General features: G+C 45.3%; 1 protein-coding gene across 1 annotated transcript; it reads right to left on the reverse strand.

Annotated features, from left to right (window-relative positions):
- Window positions 1–624: 624 nt before the first annotated feature.
- On the reverse strand, window positions 625–22055 carry LOC104561324 (cytosolic phospholipase A2 epsilon-like). The gene is made up of 21 exons (XM_061998122.1): window positions 22029–22055; window positions 21649–21732; window positions 18076–18148; window positions 15454–15590; window positions 14528–14659; window positions 12953–12993; window positions 12469–12511; window positions 11680–11743; window positions 10971–11137; window positions 10751–10831; window positions 10383–10420; window positions 9178–9313; window positions 7622–7758; window positions 6220–6442; window positions 5810–5924; window positions 4893–5030; window positions 4327–4434; window positions 3673–3864; window positions 2982–3148; window positions 1957–2137; window positions 625–875 (listed from the first exon to the last, which is right to left on the reverse strand). Exons 1-21 carry the CDS (start codon window positions 22053–22055, stop codon window positions 625–627), a joined length of 2535 nt encoding a protein of 844 aa, XP_061854106.1.
- Between the last annotated feature and the right edge of the window lie 1038 nt (window positions 22056–23093).

Genomic DNA, 23093 nt, shown 5'->3' on the forward strand with positions numbered 1-23093 from the left:
TAGTTGAGAGAGCTCTGTATGCAGTCAGAGGATTGGGATGGGACAGCTGGCAGGAAAAGTCAGGCTGGTTCATGCTGATCTCTCTGGGGTACTCCATCAAGAATGTAGACTCCTTACTGTCACAAGCAGAGATCTGGGAACAAGGCAAGCCTTTGGCTGATCTTGGTGAGGCTGAAATCTCATTCTTATATGGCTGTATATGCAAGTAGGACCCTAGCACAGAATCTCAAGGGCTGGAAGGGAGCTGCAAAGCTCATCCAGTGCAACCCCCCTGCCAGAGCAGCACCACCTAGAGCAGGGCACACAGCAACTCAGCCAGGTGGGGTTTGAGTGTCTCCAGAGAAAGCACAAAAGGTCAGAGAGGCAGGGGATGCTTTTTGCTCTTCAACTGCTTTTCCATTCCCTCAAACAGTGAAGGGAAGCTTTTAAAACAACCCCAATTTGCCGAGGAATCGAACGCCAGAACCAGCATCGGCTCTCACACGCAGCACTGAGTCAGCACCATCACCTCCTTCTTCAACAAGCTGCCATGGCTCTTCATTCTGCAGGGATTCACAGTCTCTGAATATTTATTAGTCCATTACCAAAACACTTGTGTCTCTCCTTCTGATGGTGCTTCAGATGTCAAAACACACTTGAAGGGAGTTTAGAGGAGTGAGGTGATGAAGAGCTCTTGAGTCGCTTCTTTCGTTCCACCGCAGCACGCAGAGCTTGAAGAATCACATGGTTATTATTCAGGATGTTGTAGCTGCAAAGGTTCAGCAACTTGTTGAAATTCTCTTCAGTGTATGTAAGCAGACCAGTGCCATAGGGAGCAGTGCAGTTGGATACATCTACCCTTCCCTGCTCCATCTCTGTGGGGTCACGTTCCACATCTGAAGTAAGAACACAGCAAAGTTCAGCACAGCAACGTTACTGAAGGGGAAGGAACTACCAGGAGATGCAAAACACACAGCAAGAGCCACAAGAAACTGAATTCTCTCAAGACAACAGTCCAAGATTTAACTAGCTAGATACCTCTGTTGCACTAAATCCATGACTTTGCTGCTTGACTACAGTCAAATCCAGACCAGACCAGCAGAACAACTTATCCACCCTCAGTGCTTTCCTCTCTACATTAAGGGCTTTCCATCAGAATGTTTCACTTTTGCAGATTCAGAACCCTGCATTTTTAACTTCTCCATTGAGGTGGCAGCTCCTTACCTACCAACTGATAGAAAATGATACCACAAAGCTCCTGGAATGGCAATTCTCCCTCTCAGGTAGCTGAGGTTTTAAGCACGTGCAGCAGGACAAAGAAGCTGATAGCTGGGGGTTTTGTTCAGTTGCTGAGGAAAGTTTCTTGGCTCATACTCAACTAATACCAAGAAAATGGGGACTTGATGTGGGCAAAAGCATTTGTGAGCTGAAACTGATTTTGCCAAGTAGTTTTCCTGCTGAAACAAACCAAAGTCATTAGTCTGTTGTTGAACTACAGAAAATGATCAGCCAGCTTCTCAAAAATGGGAGGTGTTGAAGGCAGCTTGTGACCCTGCCAAACCATTTGCTTCATTAGATATTTGCAGTAATTTCTATTCTCAATCTCTTTTCATGTCAAAGAAGTCATGAGAGGATTCCAGCTTTGTTAATAGAGGTCATATCTCATGACTGGACTGTCAAGTGACAGTGTTAGTTGGTATCACTTAGGAGCTGCCTCCTGTCCTTCATTATCAAAGGAATGCAAACTGTCCCAGGTGCCAGATAAGGAGTTTTGCCTCCAGCTACAGATATCCATGTTCCTCATTTCTTCAGTTCAACCCCTCATTAGTTGGCCAACGCTACATCCATCACAACAGGAGGGGGAATAGGAGAACTTAGCCAAACAAAGCAGCTTGCCAGTCTCTTGTTTCAGAAGCACAACAAGTGGAATGGATAAACTGAACAGCAAAAAGAAGATTAGCAATGCCATTAACTTACTGGGGGCTTTGTATTTTTGGAAAGTGTCACACACCAGAGGGAAATAGACCAAGATTGGTGCCTCTGAGCTGTGGTCAAACATGTAGCACTCCTTCAGGTGATCCCGCTCTTCCTGGCTCAGCTGCACGTCAGGGAATGGGATCCCACGCTCCGAGCAGTACTCTGACAACAGGTCCAGTGGCTGCTTCATCAAAGAGGAGAGTTACAACACAGAGAGCTTAAAATAAGGACACCAAATCCTATAACTGTTATTTTGCTGCACTAGGCAATCTGGGATTGATTGGTGTGTTTACAACTAAAGCTAACTACCCACTGGACAAAGCATATCCCTCTTGAGTTCTTCATACCCTGGGTAACACAGGTTTGGTTGATTTGCTGACATTGCACATCTTGACAGCAAGAGGTTAGTGTTTTGGGAAATCTATTTGAAATTCAAAGCCCTGTTGTGGTTTAGTGGGTGCAACAGATGCTTCAGATCAGGAAATTGTGGTCACACCTGGTATTGCAGGGCACGGATTCTGGGGTGTCTGCACTCGGTGCACCTGACAATCAATGTCTCCATGTCCTCCTACAAGTAACCCATGCTCATTACAATCAGGAGTTATAATTATGAGTTACCATGATTATCATACCCCTCAATATTTCTTCAAACACAGCAAAGTCTGACTGAAACTTAAGCCAACACCAAGAGTAAAACCTAAGGCACAAACTCCAAGTGTTCACTCCAAGACAGCAAAGCTATGTATTAATTAATTACACTGTACAGCTTAATTAATTAACTATTGAGGAACTTGGTAGCACAACAACAGATTTGCACAGGCACACAGAACAAGTAAACTTCTGTGTTCACGTGTGTGTCCCAGGAAGCTACTGAGAACATCCCCCATAAACACAGTGACATGATGGTGATGAAGAGTACCACTGGTGTGGTCATTCAGCTTCATAAAAACCAGCCCATTTCCTCAAAGAAAGAGAACTGTGATCATTCAGCTGCTGGGACAGATTACACAGATTAAGAACATCACCAGAGTCTGGGATCCTCCGTTGTAACTCAGATGCAAAATGACATCCACTTTCCTCTCTGGCCTCAGAATGGGTGGGCAGCTGGTGTTGATGAAGAAAGCTGTATCTACCAGCTTGAGGTAGTCACCCATTTCACCCAGTTGGTTGGGGGAAGAATCCAGCACTGTGTCTGCAAGCCACAAACGTACCATGTCAGTTCATTACTGCGGGAGCAAGTCCATTTTTAATCCAAATCAACCCAACAAGGAAAGATGGAAGAGACAGCCCATGCTTATACAAGTCTTCTTTACCCACATTTAAATACTTGTCCTTGACACAACCTCAGCATTTACAGCTCAGCCCTGAAATCAGTAAGAAGGAGCAGCTGTGAAACTCAGCTTCACCCAAGGTGATATATTAAGCTGCTTTCTCTCTTTGTGGTTATTTAGCTTCAGTGGAAGCTGCAAGACATGCTTTGCAGCTTTTCCTAGGAAGAACAGAATTCAAGCAAGCCTTCTGTGGCTTCTCCAAGACAGAAACCAGAGCAGCAGGAACCCGTGTGAGGCTCAGAAACACAAAAGCCATCGTCATATCGATCAATTAATATTGATCGAAACTCGCCTTGATGTTAACACACTTAGCAAATACTTGCCCTCAGCAAGCATCAGCACTCAAACCACCTGCAAGGATGCATCTAGGAATAGTTAGTGTTACCTTTCCACATGCAAAATCTCTCATTCTCTAAGTACTTGTTGTGCAGCTGCAAGCCCTTGAGGAAATTATGGTAAGTTGAAACCACCGGCCGTGCAGTCAACATTTCTCGAAGGGTGTTAGAGAGGCAGCCTTTGGGAATGGATAAGCAAGTTGGCTGCTCATAAGGCCTCTTGGGCAGAGTGGGATGTTCCTCTGGAGGAGAAAATGAGAAGATGGTGTATATATGTTTGCATTGGTTTAGAGTGTTTCTCTGCCACTAATAGCAGCAATGAAAGAGGGTCTGGGGTGCCAAACCACTCGTCTGTGATGGAGTGCACACACCAACACACAGACTGTTCTGGGCAAAAGGTGGGTTTCAGTGTCACAGCATCACCTTGTTGTCTCAGCATCATTTGGCCTCTCCAAAGGACACATGGTGACCCTCTTGTGATCAACAAAACTCCCCAGGGATGTTGCCCAGTGAGCAATTCAATGTGTTTTATTGTTTCCCAGCACAACTGTTTCTCTCCTGTCTTTCCTTCACTCCCAAAGGCTTGGTGCCCCCTAACCCAGAAACAGCACATAGATCCCAACCCTTTACCTTTACCCTTTTCATATTTCAGAGAGGTGTGAGGACAAAGCAGCTGCAAGTGAAGGGGAATGCAGATAACTAACCAACGTCACGCTCAGTGCCTCGGGTCCATCTGTGCCAGAAGTCCTCAGAATGACCCAGGAGGTGGACAGCATCCATAAAACTGTGGGAAAATATATTGCTCCACGCGCCTTGAAAGTTTAGGGGGGGGAAAGAAAGCTATACTTAATACTTCTGAGAATGTTTAGAGCACAGAGATGGCAACCTAACTTGGATTCAGTCCCTGTGGTTGTTTAAATCAGCACTGCTTTAGGTATGACACATCATCGATGCTAAGATATGAAATGCCATGCCATTGCCCATCATGGCTGGCTTATGACTAGGTTGTTTTAGAAACCCAGAAGTCAGACTGTGACTTTTAAATGCTTTTTCAAACTCAGTTTTAATGTGTGCATCATGCTTTGATCCAACCTAAGGAGCTCAGTAAATTCATCACACCCACGGCAAGAATTTCCTCCCCCTTCTGTCACTTCTGCCTGGTCTATTTGAGCTTTAAGTTGCATCAGGTATCTGCTGTAGTAGCAATTGCTCAGCCAACTCTGTGGTTACAAAGATAATGGGGGGTTTTTATGGTGAGATGGTAGATCACCTTCCAAGAAGCAGATGCGGGACTCTGGGAGCTTCTTCATCAGGTGACCCATGAAGAACTCGCTGCCAAAAGCCTCTGAAGGAACAAAGGCCCCATATTTCAGGAAGCCCACCTCATACGGTGTGAACTCCACCCACTCTGCAAATGAGGCATCAGGGAGGACTTAATTACAGCCACGTAAGAGCTTATAGAACAGACAGTTCAGAGCATGATGTTTTGAAGCACTGCAACCTCTTGTGTGTCCCATCAGTGAATGCAAACACTAATTTCACCTTCTGACACTGTGAAAACCTATTCAGCCATGTCATTCATGGCCATGTCTGTACTGCCAAGTAAAAACTGGGGCTGAAAGGCCACTATTTGCTGAAGCCCTCCACCAGCTGTGGTGGTCTTAGTTCCTCTGAGTCAGCAGTGACACCAGCTACTGTTCTGATAACTATGGCTTTATGGAACTTCAACACTCTAAAACACACCCAAACCTTGGCTGAACACACTGTGTCTGCATATTGGGCCTAGAAGTAGATTGTAAGGTTCAGCTGCAGGAATTCATGCTTAGTTTGGACCAGAAAATGCCACAGAGAAAGTGCTCAGCACCACAAATCACTGCACACCTCAGATCCCTGCCAGGCTGATGGGAGCTGCCTCCTGCTTCCATCCTGCTCCACATCTTCCCTTCTCTCTTCCTTGTCCTCCTCCTCCTCTAGCTCTTCAGTCCCAACTTATTGAACTACTGCTGCCTGGGCAGCTGAAAGAGGCTGTGAGGAGTATGTGGGAACAAGAGAGAAAGAGCAGCAGTGGTGGCTCTCAAAGCTGCCAGCAAATGCTCTCTCTGCTCCTCACAGGGCAGTGTCTTTGCATTCACACAGCATTAAAAGGAAGCTCCTTAAACGTATACAAGTGTGTATAATAATCATTACCTTTGAAATCTAGAGTGCTGAAGTCATCCTTGACATTGAGGGACAGGTATATGGGCAATGGGTTCTGCCCCTGCTTTAAAGCCACTTGCTGATCAGAGAGTTTCTGAGTGCTTTCCTGTTTATAAAGAACACAACTCGCTGTCAAACACAAACATGATGCAAAGACTTCACGTGGAATCTAGGTGTGGACTATCAATACAACATCTCCTAAACCTCAGCATAATTTTGCTCTGTGTACTTCAGTCTTCTGACCACACAAATGGCTTCAGGTGTTATCTGTCATCAACCTTCACCAAAGCATTATCACTGATGCTTACAGGAGTATTGAGAGCCCTTCCTATAACTGCATCCAGAACTTCAGACATGAGAAGTTACAAATCCTCTGGAATGAGAGATTTGATGTACAATACCTGATGATGCAGCATACAATCAATGAACAGTCCCCATAAATCTGTAAAAGACAGCTTGTGCCCCTCTTGCTTTCTTTCACAAAGCTCCTTCTCATAGTATTTCATGTGATCCAAAGAGAAACAGTGCAGCTTGCTCTTGACCACACATTTCCTGATGTCATCAATTGGCCCTCTGAGATCCCTCTGTGACCAGTTTGCATCTTCATAGACCTTTGCCATGGTCCTGGCAAAAAGAAACATACTGTGGTTCAACACTGGCTACCTGAGAATTCAGGGGCTTATACTACACAGAAGCATTTGTTAAGAGGCTCTTACCCTCTAACTTTTACCTTATAAAAGCAGCTTAAAGCTCAGGTAGAATGTGACTAAATGATGCTTTTGCTGCAGGGATCATCCCAGCTTATTTCTGCTCAGAATCAAGAATTACAAAGCAACACACATAACACAGGCTTTTGCTTGAATTACCCTTTAAATCTTCCCTTTTCAGAGCCACAGAAGTGTTGAGACACAACTATTACAAGAGGACTTCTGAAGTCTTACAGCCAACTGCACAACTCAACAGATGCACATTTCCCCATTGCTCTCAAAGTTTGGCCACTGGGTCTGCATCCTTCCAGAGATTCAAGTCCCCAGGACTCCAGTTTCATTGCTTCTCCTGAACCTTTGCAGCATCTTCTCTGAGTGATGATTAACATCTCATTTGACTGCACTGGGAATCAAAAGGTTTGCTTCTCCCCTAGGAAACAATACCCATTTCTAATATTCCCAAGAAAATGCCAGCTTTTTGCCCTACCAGTCCTTACTCAGTCTCCTTTGCATAACTATACATAACTACTTTTTGTCCCAAGTGAAACACCAAGACACCTCTGCCCACCACCTTGACACCTCTGCCCACCACCTTGACACCTCTGCCCACCACCTTGACACAGAAACCTTTTCTGCCTGGTAACTGTGGAATGAGAAATGGAGCTGAGTGGTACAGAACTTCCATTATCAAACAACCATGTTTCCTACTCATCCTCTTCGTCATGCACTGGGTTTATGACAGAAACAAGTCCAGTCCCCTGGAGGACTCACAATGTATGGCAAGGCACATGTTCAAGCCATGGGATAGCTGCAAGGTGGGTTTGTCACCTCCACTGAACTGCAGACACACAGGTGAACCACCCTGGCTCATCCTTTTTGCTTTTAGCTGCTGTAAACGCTTCAGTGCAATTATGTCAAGAATAATACAGTAGTTCTCACTCAATTTGTTTCTTGTAGATAGAAGAAATGAGGGCTATAGGACTGAGTTGTCCCATGAAGTGGGAAGGCAAGTCTCAGAATGCCACTGAACAAAACCCAGGCAATATGCTTCACCAGATCATCACTCTGCTAACACAAACAGCAGGCATCTCCTTACCATGTTGTGGCAGATAAACCACTGATGTATGAGACACAATCCAAAACTCCTAAGTCCTGGAGAGCCAGAAGGCTGCCAAACATAGCTGTCATGGACCTCACTCCCCCTGCTGTGGTCACAACTGCTACCACTGGCACCTGCTCAACACACAGAAGCACAATCATCACCAGATGAAAGACAGAAGTCATGCACAAGCAGGAAGAAGATGAACAGCAGACTCCTAATTGAGGGAGGCACAGATTCAGTTCACCCTCTTCACAGCAGAGCTTTGGTGGGTAAGCTTTGGTGGGACGTGGCATATGCTGAAGGCATCTTCCTGCTCAGTGGTGCTTTGGCAAGTCAGAAGCTGGAACCATGGCTCTTGCATCTATTTTCACATTTGGAAAGAGTCTTTTCTGGATGGTTTTAGTTTTTCCTCACTTTTTCCCCCCCGCTCAAAACATGTTTTAACTGAGATCAGAGCAGCACAGCAAAAGCTTGCCTGCAGAATTTCTTCTCTCTTTCAGTGTATACACAACATTTGCTGGTCCAAGTGGATGGTGTCAAGCTTTATAGATTCAACATCCTCTTTATTACTCAGATTACTTCCCCCTTCCCTGACATTAAGTAATTTGGTCTTACTTTCTTCACAGATGCAGCAATTCTCTTAGCCATCCTCCCCCTGCCTCATAGATGCCACTTAATGGAAACTGTGGCAGCATATTGATTCATTTTTAGGAACACATCTTGCCATTGCCTTTAATATTGTCCTTGTTGTATTTTACCATCTACTTCCAGGGCTGGTTTTTGCTTTCTTTATTAATATGACTTCATAACCCTTTATTCTCATTTAACAGTAATAAGTCCTATTCCACTTGCTGTTTAAGTTCAGGAGCACTCTGACTTGGTTGACAAATGCTGTCCTGCACAGGGCATCAAGGGATGTGTGTGCTGGGAGACTCAACAGAACAGCAGAAGAAATTCCACACAGGCACATTCTCCCAGTTGCAGATCAATCTCTCCCTGGCTCTTGCTCCAAGCCCCACAGTCCCCTAACAGGTTGCTGTTCTCCAGTAACAGAGCAGCTGCCTCTGAGTCCAGAGATGCCCAGGAGAACACAAAGCAAGAGGTAGCACACTGAAAAACTGTACCTGTGCTAGGGGAGAGTTGCAGCTTTCCTCTGGGAGCCCTGTGTAGCAGCAGAGAAGGTGAGAGGTGCCAAACTGAGGAGAAATGGTCTCAGTCCAAGCAACCAAACTTCACCAAGCTTGGTTATGCATACATTCATATCAACAAACACAAGCTTTGGGTGCCCCTGAGTGAGAATGGAGGTTGGTAGAGACTAAGAGAGCTATAACTGACTGTCACTTGCACCTGTAACCATAGGTAAGACTTTCTGGCAGAAGATAGAACCATCTGGCCTGTATGTTTTAGTCTAGATGTGATAGAACCATCTGGCCTGTATGTTTTAGTCTAGATGTGGAAGAGCTTTATGGGCAGCTATGCAAGTACATCACAGCCACTTCATTCCAAGTGGAACAAGGTGCTTTAAGCTCCAGAGATGCAGCCTCACATACCTCATCCTCCTGCAGGTCTTCATCTAGATGAAGAATATTCTTCAGGGCAGCAGCAACAACTTTCTTCCTTTTACAGATGAAATCCTGCTCCTCTGGGCATAGATCAAACCCCAACCTCACATCTGAATTCTTACCACTGGAACATAAGAACAGAACAAGACTCATTACCTGTGAGTCACTTCTAGAGCTACTGCTGGAGACAACAAGCAAACCCAGCAACAATAAACTAGTTTGAGGAAAGGCTCCCTCCATGCACATGAAGGTTCCCCTATACAAACACAAGCAGGTATGTGGATATCCACATTTCTGCCTTCCTGCAGACATTTCTAGTCCATCATCATGTCCTGAACTATGTCACATGGAAGTTAAGTGAATCAAATTCTCTGCTGAGGAAAACCAAGGAACTTCACTGAGTTCAAGCTGCTTCACACTGAGCTCTGGAATCTGGATGCCTCCTCATGTTCTCTTGCTGTCTGTGTGTTTCCTGAAGAGCAGAAGAGACCTAAACACTTACTTAGCACTCTTTAGGCAAAATGACCCTAATACAGAGCTTAAGAGCTCTGCTAAGAGCTAGAATCAGAAGATGCCTCTTAAATGTGCCCCTTCATATCTGTAATTATGAACATCACATGCATCGTTAATTCCTTAACTTCTCTTTCACAGGTCTGCTAAAGGGTTTCTTTGTCCCTTCTGTGACTCACAACTCATGTTCAGTTAAAACCTCTGATGCATCATGCCTGCAATTAGTGCTTGCAAGGTGGGTAAGTCATCAGTAGGGGGCAATGCAGCCCTTTGGAAGATCACTGCAAGCTGAGTAATTCCTGTCTGCCTGTCCCTCAAATAACGACCTGCAGAGGGTTAGTAAATGCCAAACAGTGCTAGAAGCGTGTTACACATAAATGTGTGTGTATTAGAGAGGTTAAAAGACAGAGGAGTTCTTCAATATTCAAATGAGGAAGCATCAACACTAGGGAAAACATTGTGACTGCTTCTATCCCATGTGCCAGCTATGCTCAACTCAATTTGAAAGCATGTGTTAGTCTATCAAGCCTTTCCCACATTTCAGTCTTAACCAATTACAATCTTTATTCCTGGGTTTCCAGATGAGCTAGTTTAAGCTGGAGCTGCCCTTCATCTAAAGATGATGCTACATAAAAGGATAGGAGATGGTCTAAGTAATCATTCAAAAGAAAGAAAAGGTTTACCCATCTTCTTCCTTCACAGACACCTCGTAAGAGCCACACTGAGAAGCAAGAATGAAAACACCATCAATGTGAAATGGGGTTCAAAGTTGGCAAAAGCAATCCTTACAGTATTAACAATTATTCAGACCTACAGTCCAATGATAAATCTTTGGTCTCTTCTTGAGCTTTCTGCACACAATCCTCATTCTGACCCTACTTTTAAAGCAATCACCAGCTCTGAAGGTGCTGCTGTTATCCTGAGGAACAGTTATTCTGTCAGGTGTGTGCAGGGCTGAGCATACAAACACTCAGTTCACTCTTAACAGCAGAATCAGTAATGGACAAGGTGTCACAGAGATGCAATTCCAAATGCTGCAGAGGTTACTCACTCTCATCACTGTCACTGTCTTTCCCAAGGCCAGAGAAGGAAGAGGCACAGACACATCCATTTCCCTCCTGGCTGAGCCATGCTGAAGTGGGGAAAAGAATGTTGTAAGGAGAGAATTGTTTACAGCTCACAGGTACAAATCTAGCAGAGAAAGGCTAATTCATCCTGCTTCTCCCCAAAAGCTACTTCAGCTGTTATCACTGGCCACAAGCAAAACTTACATCACAGAAACAAGACTCTTCTGGCAACGTCATGTGCAGCCTGGGCTGGCTGTGCTTGATGTAGTGGAATGTGGTGGTTCCACTGCTTCCCTGGCTGCAGAGAGGACTTGGGGAAACATCCTGGGTTCCTTCATAGGATCCTTTCATTGTGAATGTGAAATGTCTCCCTAAGAACAAGAAGCAAACCTCAGAGAAACGTTAACTGCATCCAGCCCTGAAAAGCAACCAAAATGCCCCAATTAAAGTTGCAGCCTTAGTGCAATCAGCATTAGCTTGGCCCACAATGGTTTTCCTCCCCCATAATCAGTGTGAACCAAGGCCAGACTGAACAAGCAGCAAATGGCCTGTGCAGCATTGCAACTTCTCCTCTGCCAGGGCATGTGTTAAGGCCACCAGCAGTGTTCACACCTCCTGAGTTTCCACCATGGTCTCTCCATTCCTAATAGCTGTGTCTCCCTCTCTTGACTTTCTCTTCTCATCAGTTCAGTTCCATCACACTGTTTCTGGATCTCCCAGCCCCCTCCACAGCTTCCCTTAAGCATTTACACCATCTCCAGAGGGTTCTCACTGTTATCAAGCAGGTAGTTGAGGAACCTCAATCCCCAAACATCCTTGACACAGAGACTAAACCAGATCTAATTATCTAGATTCAGCTGCATTTCCCATAGCACCAAGAGCAGTGACAAACAAGCCAAATCAATAACTTCACTTGTGTAAGGGCTCTTCGTTTTTCTCTCATCTACATGTACTTCCAAACAGCAAACTTCACGAGACTGGAAGAGATAAAGCAATAAGGTCACTGGTCACAGAAACAGCTCAGGATCCTCACTCAAGGGGTCCTAGAGAAACACACCAGGCTTGGTTGTGATGTCCTGTGAATGTGAAGCAATTGCAAAGGCTGATTTCTCTCATGTAAGCCATGCAAGCAACACTGTGGTCAAGGAAGCTGACATAGCTGGGGATCTGCCCCTTTACATTGAATATCTTTCAATCCCCAACAGCTGACACATGATTTTTTTCTCTTCACCTAAGCCACTCTTTCAGTTTGTCTGCAGGAGAGGGGGGTTAAGGGTACCCATAGCTCTGCACAACAACTGGGCAGATGGCATTGAAGTACTGTACTTCAGTACCTTTGGGATGAAACAAGCTTCCCAAGAGAGTGCTGCATGGGGGATATGGGAGAAGGGCTAGCAGCACAGAAGCACATGGTATGCAAAGAGCTACCTGAAAAGGTAGATCTCCAGTAATAAACTCTACAGTGATACTGGATTCACTCCCTCCCCAGGTTTCCTTATCTATTGCCACTTCATCAGCAGGCAGCTCACTGGCACTGCAGCAGAGCTCTGATTCAAGTCTCTCCCAACACAGAGCACACTAACAGTCAAAACTTTACAACCACATCCATGTCTCATCTGAAAAAGAGCAAAGGCATGGGGCTTTCAGCTACATCCTACAAATCCTGCCCTACCCAAAGAACATAAAGGAACCAAACCATTACCACCAGTACGCCGTTAGTAGTGATGTTCTCAGATGCACCTGGACTGAAAAGCAAAAGGGAAAAGGTTTGTTTAGAAGTGGGTGGATGAGCAATCAGCTTTGAAACACAAACAGTTCTCTGAGCTCAGTTTTCCTACGTGCCAAGTGCCATCAGCACTTCAACCTTTCACCTCCATCCCGTGCTCACTGCTGGGTCACAGTAGCAGAGCTCCTAGGGACACTCCCTCCTACTTACCTTCTTTGATCAGCAGCATCTCTTCTTAGGCCAAATCACAACATCAACATCGACTCTCAGCTATCAATTTTGAGTGAGACATCACTCAAGAAGGGATTTCATCAGATTCAAGAGAGAAAAGCCACCATGAGGGAGACAGCAAGATAGGAGCAGAGGCACATGGTGCCACTTTCCCGGTGCTGCACTACCACCCTCTCTAAAATGCAGAGCTCTCTGATGACAAGCCCTGTAACATTCAGGCTTTACTCACATGTTTTCCAGTAGCAATTCTACTTCTAGTTCTTCCTGAGTCTGAAAAAGAAGGGTTTGTATTTAAGGAAAATGAACAAATAAGCTTTTTTTCCTTTGGCAGAGCTCTGATGAGTTTCTGTCTGAGCCTCCCTTGCGAGGTTGGGCTATTCCCAGCGCCCTCTGCATCATGATGTAAATGGATGGAGCCTTCTTTGGCCACCCTTTCATTTCAGGAAATGAATGTACCTTAATACCTTTGGGTATGAAACTTCATTTCAGGTGCCTTGGTAGATGAAAGACATCATTATGGGCAGAAGTGGCAGCACTGCCTATTATTAAGGTTGCCCAGCATGTTCTATTGCCAAGTCACTTCAGATAAAACCCAATAAGCCTAGAGTCCTAAGAATCCATGTACCACCATCTGTGATGCCTCTCTGGTGTTTGAGTCATCATCTGAACAACAACAGCTTGAGCAAGATATTCCTGAGACACAGCTCACCTTATCTACCCAACTTCCACCTTGGTAAGCCAATGGGTTAAGCCAATCCTTGAACATGCCTCAGAGTAAACTCAAGGCTTCAGTCACACCTCAAATGATCTCAGCCACGAGGCTTTTTCTAAGGAAGGACATAGCTACTGAAGCTACATTGAAATCCTTCACAGGGATTAGTTTCTAGAAGAGTAGTTAAACAGTCTTCAAAGCAACAGTAAAATGAAGAGCAAGCAAGAGTGTTTTCTGGCCAGTGGTTTGGAACTAGAGCATACACAACTTGTAAGAGCTGGAGACTCAGGCCCTTGTCAGAAGTGTGGCAAAGCCTTGAAGCCTCATTACTACACAGCCTCCAAGCAGGGGAATTTGCAGGCAATCACCTGAGTGCATATTTCCAACTCTTAAAACACAGCTGTGGTTGTTCCATCTGTCCTCTCAGCAGCTTCAGCCACCCAATATTCCATAAGACATCCTTTATCCTCTCTTTACTATAACCAAGCACAATGTTCTTTGGGATATACAGAGCCAAGACAACTCCCATGTCACACGCTGCCTCCCTACAAGAAACCTGCAACCCTGGAACAAAAGATCAGAAACAGATTTACTGAGGTTGTTGTCTATCAGGAGGAGTAGGGAGGGGGGAAAAGATATCTTTTCAGGGGAATATACAATCCTTTACCAAGTATATTGCCTGACAGCACAGGGCAAAACCCCTGGTGAAGCTGAGAGGAGGTATCTCTAGCGAGCTACAGGGTAACTTCGCAGCAAGGAGACAGCTTTGTTTCCATCCCTGCTCTGTCAGGCTCCTACAAGAGTGACAAGATCTCTAATCATCAGCTTCTCCACTTTTGACTCCTGTCATCTTTGCTTTTTAAAGAAAGAAATCAGAATAGGAAAGCCACTTTGCACCTAACTAATCACGACAGAGAGGTGACTGTTCCTCATCCCTCCTAAACACTGAGCACTTCACCTTGTGCTTAAGTCAGGTGCTTTCAAAGTGTGTGTGTGTGAGAAGAACTCTGGCATTTAATATAGGTAGCAACTTGGGACAAAAGTGCTATCTTTAACTGCCCATTTAATTTCACTCATCTTCTCGTTGCTCACCTCTGGATTCAACTCAAAACTCAGGTGAACTTTTGCTCCAGGTTGGAGTTTGGCGACGTCAAAGCGAACAGTGAAAAGCTGATCATCAGCTGTCAGAGTATCCTCATCACAGACTGTCAGCTCCAGGACATTCTGAGGAGAGGCAGAAAAAGGTTGTAAATGCCACATTCTGGGGCTACTGATTCCCCTTGCAATTCCTCACATCACCCATGAGAAGATGAAGCACTGTTAAGCCATAGGATGCTGACCCGTGTTTAAGCCCTTCTGTCACTCTCACTCTGACTGCTGATCTGCTTCTGCTAACTCTTCAAACATCTTTCACAGTGCTCTGGGGCAAAAAAGAGTTTTCAGCTTTATTCCAGATAAATTCCTCTGAGCTTACACCCATTCCAAGCATGGAATAGGCATGGTTGTACTTTAAGTCTGGAAGTCAGAGGTACCATTTGCTTTCTTACAGTCTAAAAGGCTTTTGAAAAGATACCTGTTAATTAAATGGTTGGCATTAAAAGTTGGATGTAAAATCAGTATTAGGACACAGTGTCTCTCATAATTGACAAATATAATCACTGTTAGTGTATCAAGCAGGCATTACAAGCTCATAACAGCACACAGCAGCAAATGGCTTCACAGCCATGTGTAAGAAGATAGAACTAATCCTCTGAAGAGTTTCTGAAACCTCCCATGCAATTCATAGAGTTGTGATGCTTCAAAGATGACAAGGCCCAGTCAAGGCACCACAGAATCCATGCCAAGGATTGCACACATACTTGCTGATAGGAAACAGCATCTCTCATGCTGTCTCTGACACCCTCTGTATCCATCCTATTCCCCACCGCAACTGAACTCAAGGCTCCCAGAAAGAGTCTGAGCACAGAAAGTGTCCCCTTTAGAAATTGCCTGTTCACTGTTACAGATGTGGATCCCACCTTTACTTCCCTTTGGATGATGAAGTGGAAAGTTTCATTCCAGACAGGGTTTCTGCAGTTGGGCACAGTTCTTGTCCGGCCTCCCTGACACGAAGCTGTTGGCAGCCATAGCTTGACATAACAGTCAGTTTGGCTCACTGTGGCAACAAAAACATGTATCATTACTACAGCAATCCTTTCTTCTTCCTTTTGCCACTGTCAGGGGGGAAAAAAAAGATGATTAACCTCTGAGGAGCCCTAAATATTTCACTAGCTCCTAGGGAGAACACTCTGGGTTTGGAGTTGTCACTGACTTTATCTCCATTTATGTCAATCCAGAGAAAAGTCAACTTGAAACCACTGATTTGATTTGACAACAAAAGCCAAAATCATCGATTCCAACACCATTGAGGGATCTGAGCACCTGGGATGTGTTTTACTTCTCTTTTCAAATATTTAGAATCATTACAGTTGGAAAAGACGTTTCAGATTGTGGAGTGCAAGCGCTCAGCTCCCACTGCCAGGCCCATCACTGAACTCATATCCCTCAGCACCTCACTGGCTGTCTTTTGAGTGTCTCCAGGGATAAGAACTTGTCATGGTTTGCCATGACAGCCTTTTCTGGTGAGGGGGAAGGGGCTGTAAAGATGGCTCCTGTAAGAAGTTGCTCGCAACTCTCCCCAGCTCTGAGCCAGAGCCACTGCTGGGGCTGAGCCAATGAGACGCCTCCACCATCACTTTTTTGAGAAGAAGCCGGAAGGGGAGGTGTCTTCCTCCATCTTCTTTCCTTCTGCTGCCCCTTCTTCCTTCTTCTGGCTGGTGGTGGTGCAAGGAGTAGGAACGGTGAGAGAAACAACCATGCGGACTCCAAGGTCAGTGAGGGAAGAGAGGAGGAGGTGTGCTGGAGCAGGGACTCCCCTGCATTCTACAGAGAGGACTGGTGAAGCTGAGATTTATTTTCATTTCTTTAAAGACCCCACATCAGGGGCAGAGACTCATTTTGCTAAAGCTGACCCCGGACCAGGGGCAGCGATTCACTTCATTAAAGGCCCCGAGCCAGGGACAGTGCCTATGGCCGGAGGAGGCCTTGTCCCGAGGGAGGGGCCCTTTATTACTATGGCCGGAGCAGGCCTTGTCCTGAGGAAGGGACCCAATATCCACAGCTGCAACTGTGGGGAGGAACCCACGACAAAGCAGCTCATTAAACTTATGCCCAGAAGAGGCCTTGTCCCGAGAGAGGGACCCTGCAACTGCAGAAACTGCAACCGCGGTGAAGAATCCACGTCAGAGATATTCACCAAGGACTGTGTCCCGTGTGAGGGACCCTGTAACGGCAGAAGCCGCAGCTGCTGGGAACAACCCACACCAGAGAAGTTTGTTAAGGACTGTGTCCCGGGTGAGGAACCCCGTGTTGGAGCAGGGGAAGGATGCCAGGAGTCGTCCCCATCTGAGAAGACAGAAGCGGCAGAGCCCATCTGTGAGAGACTGACCACATCCCCCACTCCCTGCCCCCCTGAGCTGTTGCGGGGGGAGGAGGTAGAGATATCGGGAGCAGTGAGCTGGGCCTGGGAAGAAAGGAGGGATGGGGGAGGGAGATCTTAAGTGCTGGGTGTCATTTTCTCATCATCTTGCTCCCTTTTTTTTGCTTTTATTCCGTTCTGTTTCTTGTAGAATAAACTTTCCTCCTTTCCTCTCTAAGTGGAGTACTGGAGTCTGTTTTGCCCAGAACCATAATTGGCAGTGAGCCCTCCCTGCCCTTGTCTCAATCCCCAGCCATCTTGCTTATCTTTTTTACTCCCATTTCTCTGGGGCCTCTGCCATCCTAACGAGGGTAGGGGTGAATGGGGGCACCGAGCGAGAGACTGTCGTGGTGCTGCTGTGCCAGCTGGGCCAAACCACGACAGAACTCCACAATGTCCCTGGGCAGCCTGTGTCAGTGCTAATAACCCTCTCAGTGAACAAGTTCTTCTCAATGTCCAATCCAAACCTCCTCTGGCACAACTTAAATCCATTTCCTCGTGTCTTGTCATTCATTAGTGGAGAGAAGGGATCAGTCCACAGTATTTGCCACCCTCCAAGTGAATTGATATGCAACTTCATTTTCTGAAGATTCCCTTCCTTAGGAAAACATGATGGCTTTAGTTTGGGGCATTTTTTGGCCCAGGTTCTAGCTGTAATACACAAGTCACCCACAGTGGTACAGCAAAGAAGACACAAGCAGCACCCAGCACTAGTGATTTTTCCTGGGTCTTTCCCAAAGCTACCCCTTTCAGTAGGGAAATGGGCACTGAAGAGGTAGAGGAATAAAAACTATCACAGAACAACTGGTGAAGAGAAGGGTAATTTCTCCCCTGACACAGTTTCTATTCTACTTCATTCCTGTCATTGACTGATGGAGTGATTGCTATCAGTTAATAGATAGAATCACAGAATGGCCTGGGTTGGAAGGGACCTCTAGAGAACATTTAATCCAACCCAGACAGGTAATTTCTGAAGTATTTTAATTGAGCCTAAACAAAAATGAAAGCAGGTACAGCTTCTCCAGCCAAAATATCCATGTCTGTGATCCAAGCAAGTGCATGACATTCAAGTGACAGTGATTGTCTTGTTTTAACGCATAAGCATCCCACCTGTGGTACTTACAGAGATCTGCTTTGCAGAGATTTCTCATGCTTACAATCTTTACAGTAAGCCAGCACAGCTGAGGCACTTCTGGCTGCAGAAAAATGAGCAAAATGGTTGTTGGCAAATAGCACAGGTAAAACTAACACAGCCTAACCCATAGCACAGGTAAAACATAACCTAACCCATAGCATAGGTAAAACACAGCCTAGCCTATAGAACAGATAAAACTAACACAGCCTAACCCATAGCATAGGTAAAACACAGCCTAGTCTATAGCACAGGTAAAACTGACACAGCCTAGCCTATAGCACAGGTAAAACACAGCCTAGCCTATAGCACAGGTAAAACTAACACAGTCTAACCCGTAGCATAGGTAAAACTAACACAGCCTAATCTATAGCACAGGTAAACTAACACAGCCTAACCTATAGCACAGGTAAAACTAACACAGCCTAGCCTATAGCACAGGTAAAACACAGCCTAGTCTATAGCACAGGTAAAACTAACACAGCCTAGCCTATAGCACAGGTAAAACACAGCCTAGCCTATAGCACAGGTAAAACTAACACAGCCTAACCCATAGCATAGGTAAAACTAACACAGCCTAACCCATAGCATAGGTAAAACACAGCCTAGCCTATAGCACAGGTAAAACTAACACAGTCTAACCCGTAGCATAGGTAAAACTAACACAGCCTAATCTATAGCACAGGTAAACTAACACAGCCTAACCTATAGCACAGGTAAAACTAACACAGCCTAGCCTATAGCACAGGTAAAACACAGCCTAGTCTATAGCACAGGTAAAACTAACACAGCCTAGCCTATAGCACAGGTAAAACACAGCCTAGCCTATAGCACAGGTAAAACTAACACAGCCTAACCCATAGCATAGGTAAAACTAACACAGCCTAACCCATAGCATAGGTAAAACACAGCCTAGCCTATAGCACAGGTAAAACTAACACAGTCTAACCCGTAGCATAGGTAAAACTAACACAGCCTAATCTATAGCACAGGTAAACTAACACAGCCTAACCTATAGCACAGGTAAAACATAGCCTAACCCATAGCATAGGTAAAACACAGCCTAGCCTGTAGCACAGGTAAAACACAGCCTAACCCATAGCACAGGTAAAACACAGCCTAACCCATAGCACAGGTAAAACTAACACAGCCTAGCCCATAGGATAGGTAAAACATGGCCTAACCCACAGCACAGGTAAAACTAACACAGCCTAACCCACAGCACAGCAAAGGCCATTCTCAGGACAGATTCCAGGTAAGTTTACTACCTAGTTGTACTTAAGATTAAGTCCTCTAAAGATTCAGGGTTTGGAGTTTAAGCTTCAGTGCATCACAACTATCAGAAGGCAGTTTTCACCAGAAGAAGCCACCACACAATGTAAAATCCAGTGTTTCCCCTCCTCATATTTCAGACCAAGTGCAACATATTACAGCACAGTAGTCCCCAGTGTGCCCTGGGGAGCATCTTGGTTTATAATGCCCTGGTGATACCTGGACAAGCTGTCACCACTGCTGGCCAATCTGTCTGTGGGGTATGTAACACCATAACATCATCATACCAAAACACCTGACCTTTACAAGGAAATACATGGCTAAAAGAGGAAGGGAATGAGCCTAGAAGTTAACAGCCCAATATGGGGCTCCAGAGCTCTTCAGTTACAGCAGCAGGAGGAAGGTTGAAGCCAGAGGCTTGGGGTAAGCATTAGCCCATTACACACGTGGGTTCATCTCTCTATATGCAGCTGCAGCACTTCAGTGCAGATTTGACCTAAGGCAGAAGCAGCTGTGGGGTTTTTAACACTGATTTTCCCTGTGTGTGACACTGAGTGTAGATAACTTGTCACGCACAGACAGGCTCTACATTAAACCAAATGAAGCCACGTTCCCACAAAGTGCATAACTCATAGGTGCACATAAACCAGGAGCTGGAAGAAGAGCAGAGCTGAGGAAAGCATGAATCTCTGATCAATGGAAGGAAATGGAAAGCTGAAAAACACACACACCAAACTTCAGATAGGGAAAGAGAAATCACCAGTGTGTTTGGTGATGCAGTGAAACAAAACCAAGCCAGAGGAAAGAGTTGTAATTGCATATGAGTGTATGTGCACACAAATGAAAATCAACTCCAAAGCACAAATAGGTCATTCACAATGCCCTGGGCTTCTGCATAACAAATCATTCCTCAAGTGTGTCTACATGGAAAAACACTAAGCTGACTTGATTGCTTTACCAAGGAGAAGCACCAAGGTATATATTGACACCCCATAGTGGAGGACTCTGCAGAGCAATGGCTTGAAGGCTCCACAGCCCTTCTCCACTTTGTGTTTTCTCCCTCCACAGCTACACACAACCCTATATTTACTTACAGGAAAAACAAGACAATCTTGAAGAGCATCATAAGTAAAACATTACACAGAGAAGCAGCAGCTCCAGTAATTACATGGAAAGGAGCAATTAAATCTTCTAAGCATTATGATTTCTGAGAAACTGTCTTCTTTAGAACCTCTTACTCTGAAATAGCAGTGTCCTGGCAGGAACACATTGACCATCTATAAAGCCTTAAGTCACCATGCTTGATGCTATTGACATCCCACTAGAAAAACTGCCAATCCAATAGTTTTGTCTCAGAAAGGGCCTTTGAACAAAACCAGCAGGTCTGGAAGAAACCCATCAACCTCAGCAGAATTGTTGGCAGCAATGCTTCTGGAGACAGAATAGCAGGAGTAGGTGACTCAAACAGCTGAAAGGTCAAGCTTTTCATCCCTAATAGAGACGATTCATTTTTCAACTTCTGCACCAAATCCAGCTAGGGAAGAGATTCAGGAAACCCAGGGAAGGGGAAAAGACATCATACCATTTCAATATCACTTTAAATTATCATTTAATACCACTTCAATCAGCCATTGCTCAGACCAGGCAATCATTTGTTACCTACCCAGTATGTACAGTATTGGTACCGACACCTTTTACCAGCTCAGTCTCATAAAAACTAGTGTTCAGATTTGTACTAAGTGGTAGACAATCAATAATCCATTTCATCTGCTCATCTGCCTCCACCAAGCAAAGGGAAAACGATCTGAAGGATGAGCCTTGGGTGTTATGAGGTACAACAACCCTCACAAAGTGATGTCACAGTAAAATCAAGACCAAAACCCAGTTCTCCCAGTTGCTTGGCCAGCATCTAAACCACAAGTTCATCACCTTCCTCACCTCCCTAACCCCAAATTCATACTGAATGTTTTCCACTCTAGAGGATCCACTCACAGAGGAATCACAGCATGGTGGGGGTTGGAAGGGACCTTTAGAGCTCATCCAGCCCAATCCCCCTGCAGAAGCAGCTTCACCTACATCAGGTCACACAAGAACATGTGTCCAGGCAGGTCTTGAAGACCTCCAAGGAAGACAGAAATATTCCCTTAACTAATCATTAAAAACCTACCACCTCTCAAAACAACAGCTTGGGGAGAGATGGGGAAGGCTGATGGAAGACTGCAGGCAGCAGAGCCATTGTTCATACCCCACAGCTCTCTCCCTGCAGCCCAGAAGTTGCCCTGGATGCAGTACCTCATCTTCAACGCTGTGAGGTCTTCCATGATTCCTCCTCCTGATTCCAGTCTTCCTGTGTGGATTCACTTGCATGAGCTGATCCTGGGGAAGAGGAGCCAAGAGAGGCTGATGAAACCCAGCAGTCAACAATACCTAGTTTGCAGCTTCTACTCAGATCCACCACGCCAAGAGCAAAGAGCCCTGTGATTTCTCCTCATCAGGAGGGGATACATCTCCCTCTCACCCACATCATTTATCTGCTGCTCTTACTGACAAACCTGCTCACTGCACACCCACCTGACATTCAAGAATCAAACATCCCTAAGGGCTGGCTTTCAATGAATCTCAACCAAGATAACCAAACAGATCCTCCTGCCTCACTGCTGATGTTCTCTTACCAAAGGTGAATAGGCTGATGATCCCATTAGTATCTCTGTTTCATAAAAGGCAAGAGAATAATAGTCCAGTCTGTGTGTCTCACAGCTCACTGTGTTCCAGCCACTTGAGGTAGGGAAGAAGAACCCTATAAATTGACTCATAGCTCCACCTCCCACTGATTTCAAAAGCCCAAATTATGCACTTGTTCTGTGTCACATGAAGGTCTCTTTTCATTTGATTAGTATTTCATTAACACCACGGGGATTCAGAGCAAAAGAGGAGATGGATCAAACATTGACTAGTCCCAGAACAAGTTATTCACTACTAGAAGGTCTGAAGCACTACTAGAAGGTCCCACACACACAGAGGGATAACCTGGGGCAGTTGCAACCCTTACACACTAGAGAAGACCCAACAGAATATTGCAACCACTGGGATCTGATACTTTCTCTAGTCTAAAAAATCCGCTTGGCATCACCAAATAGAGTGACCTGAATATCTGAACAGCAGCATTCCAGCTCCTCCAGCCAGATCACAGAATGGTAGGGAGGCTGGAAGGATTGGAGATCATAGAATGGTGGGGGTTGGAAGGGACCTTTAGAGATCATCCAGTCCAACCCCCCTGCAGAAGATCATCCAGTCCAAAGCAGATCCACCTAGATCAGGTCACACAGGAACACATCCAGGCTACAAGGCTTTTTGCCCCCTTCACTGCAAAGTACAGCCGGGATATGGAAGCTGAATCTCATGAGCAATGTCTAATAGTGAAGCAGCTTGTAGCTTTCCTTGTTTCTGTCCCAGGGAATGTTATAGGACAGGCAGAGACAGCAGGATCTTGTGTAATTAAAAGACTCTTTAGGGAAAGTGCTGCTTTCAGTGATGTTAGAAACCCATAACAGGAATAACTAGATATGATGTTTTCCAAATTGTATTGCAATAGAGATCTACTTGTCTTTGGTAACATGGCAAAGCTTTTGAAGCAATCCTTCCTGATCTGAACTGAGAGATTCAATCCCTGCTGTTACGAGAGACTGAAGGTTGACAGCTGTCCCATCACTTAGCTCAAGCTCTGAAGTCAGGTTGTA

Source organism: Colius striatus, chromosome 6 (genome assembly GCF_028858725.1).
Source record: "Colius striatus isolate bColStr4 chromosome 6, bColStr4.1.hap1, whole genome shotgun sequence".
In the NCBI taxonomy this organism is placed as follows: domain Eukaryota; kingdom Metazoa; phylum Chordata; class Aves; order Coliiformes; family Coliidae; genus Colius; species Colius striatus.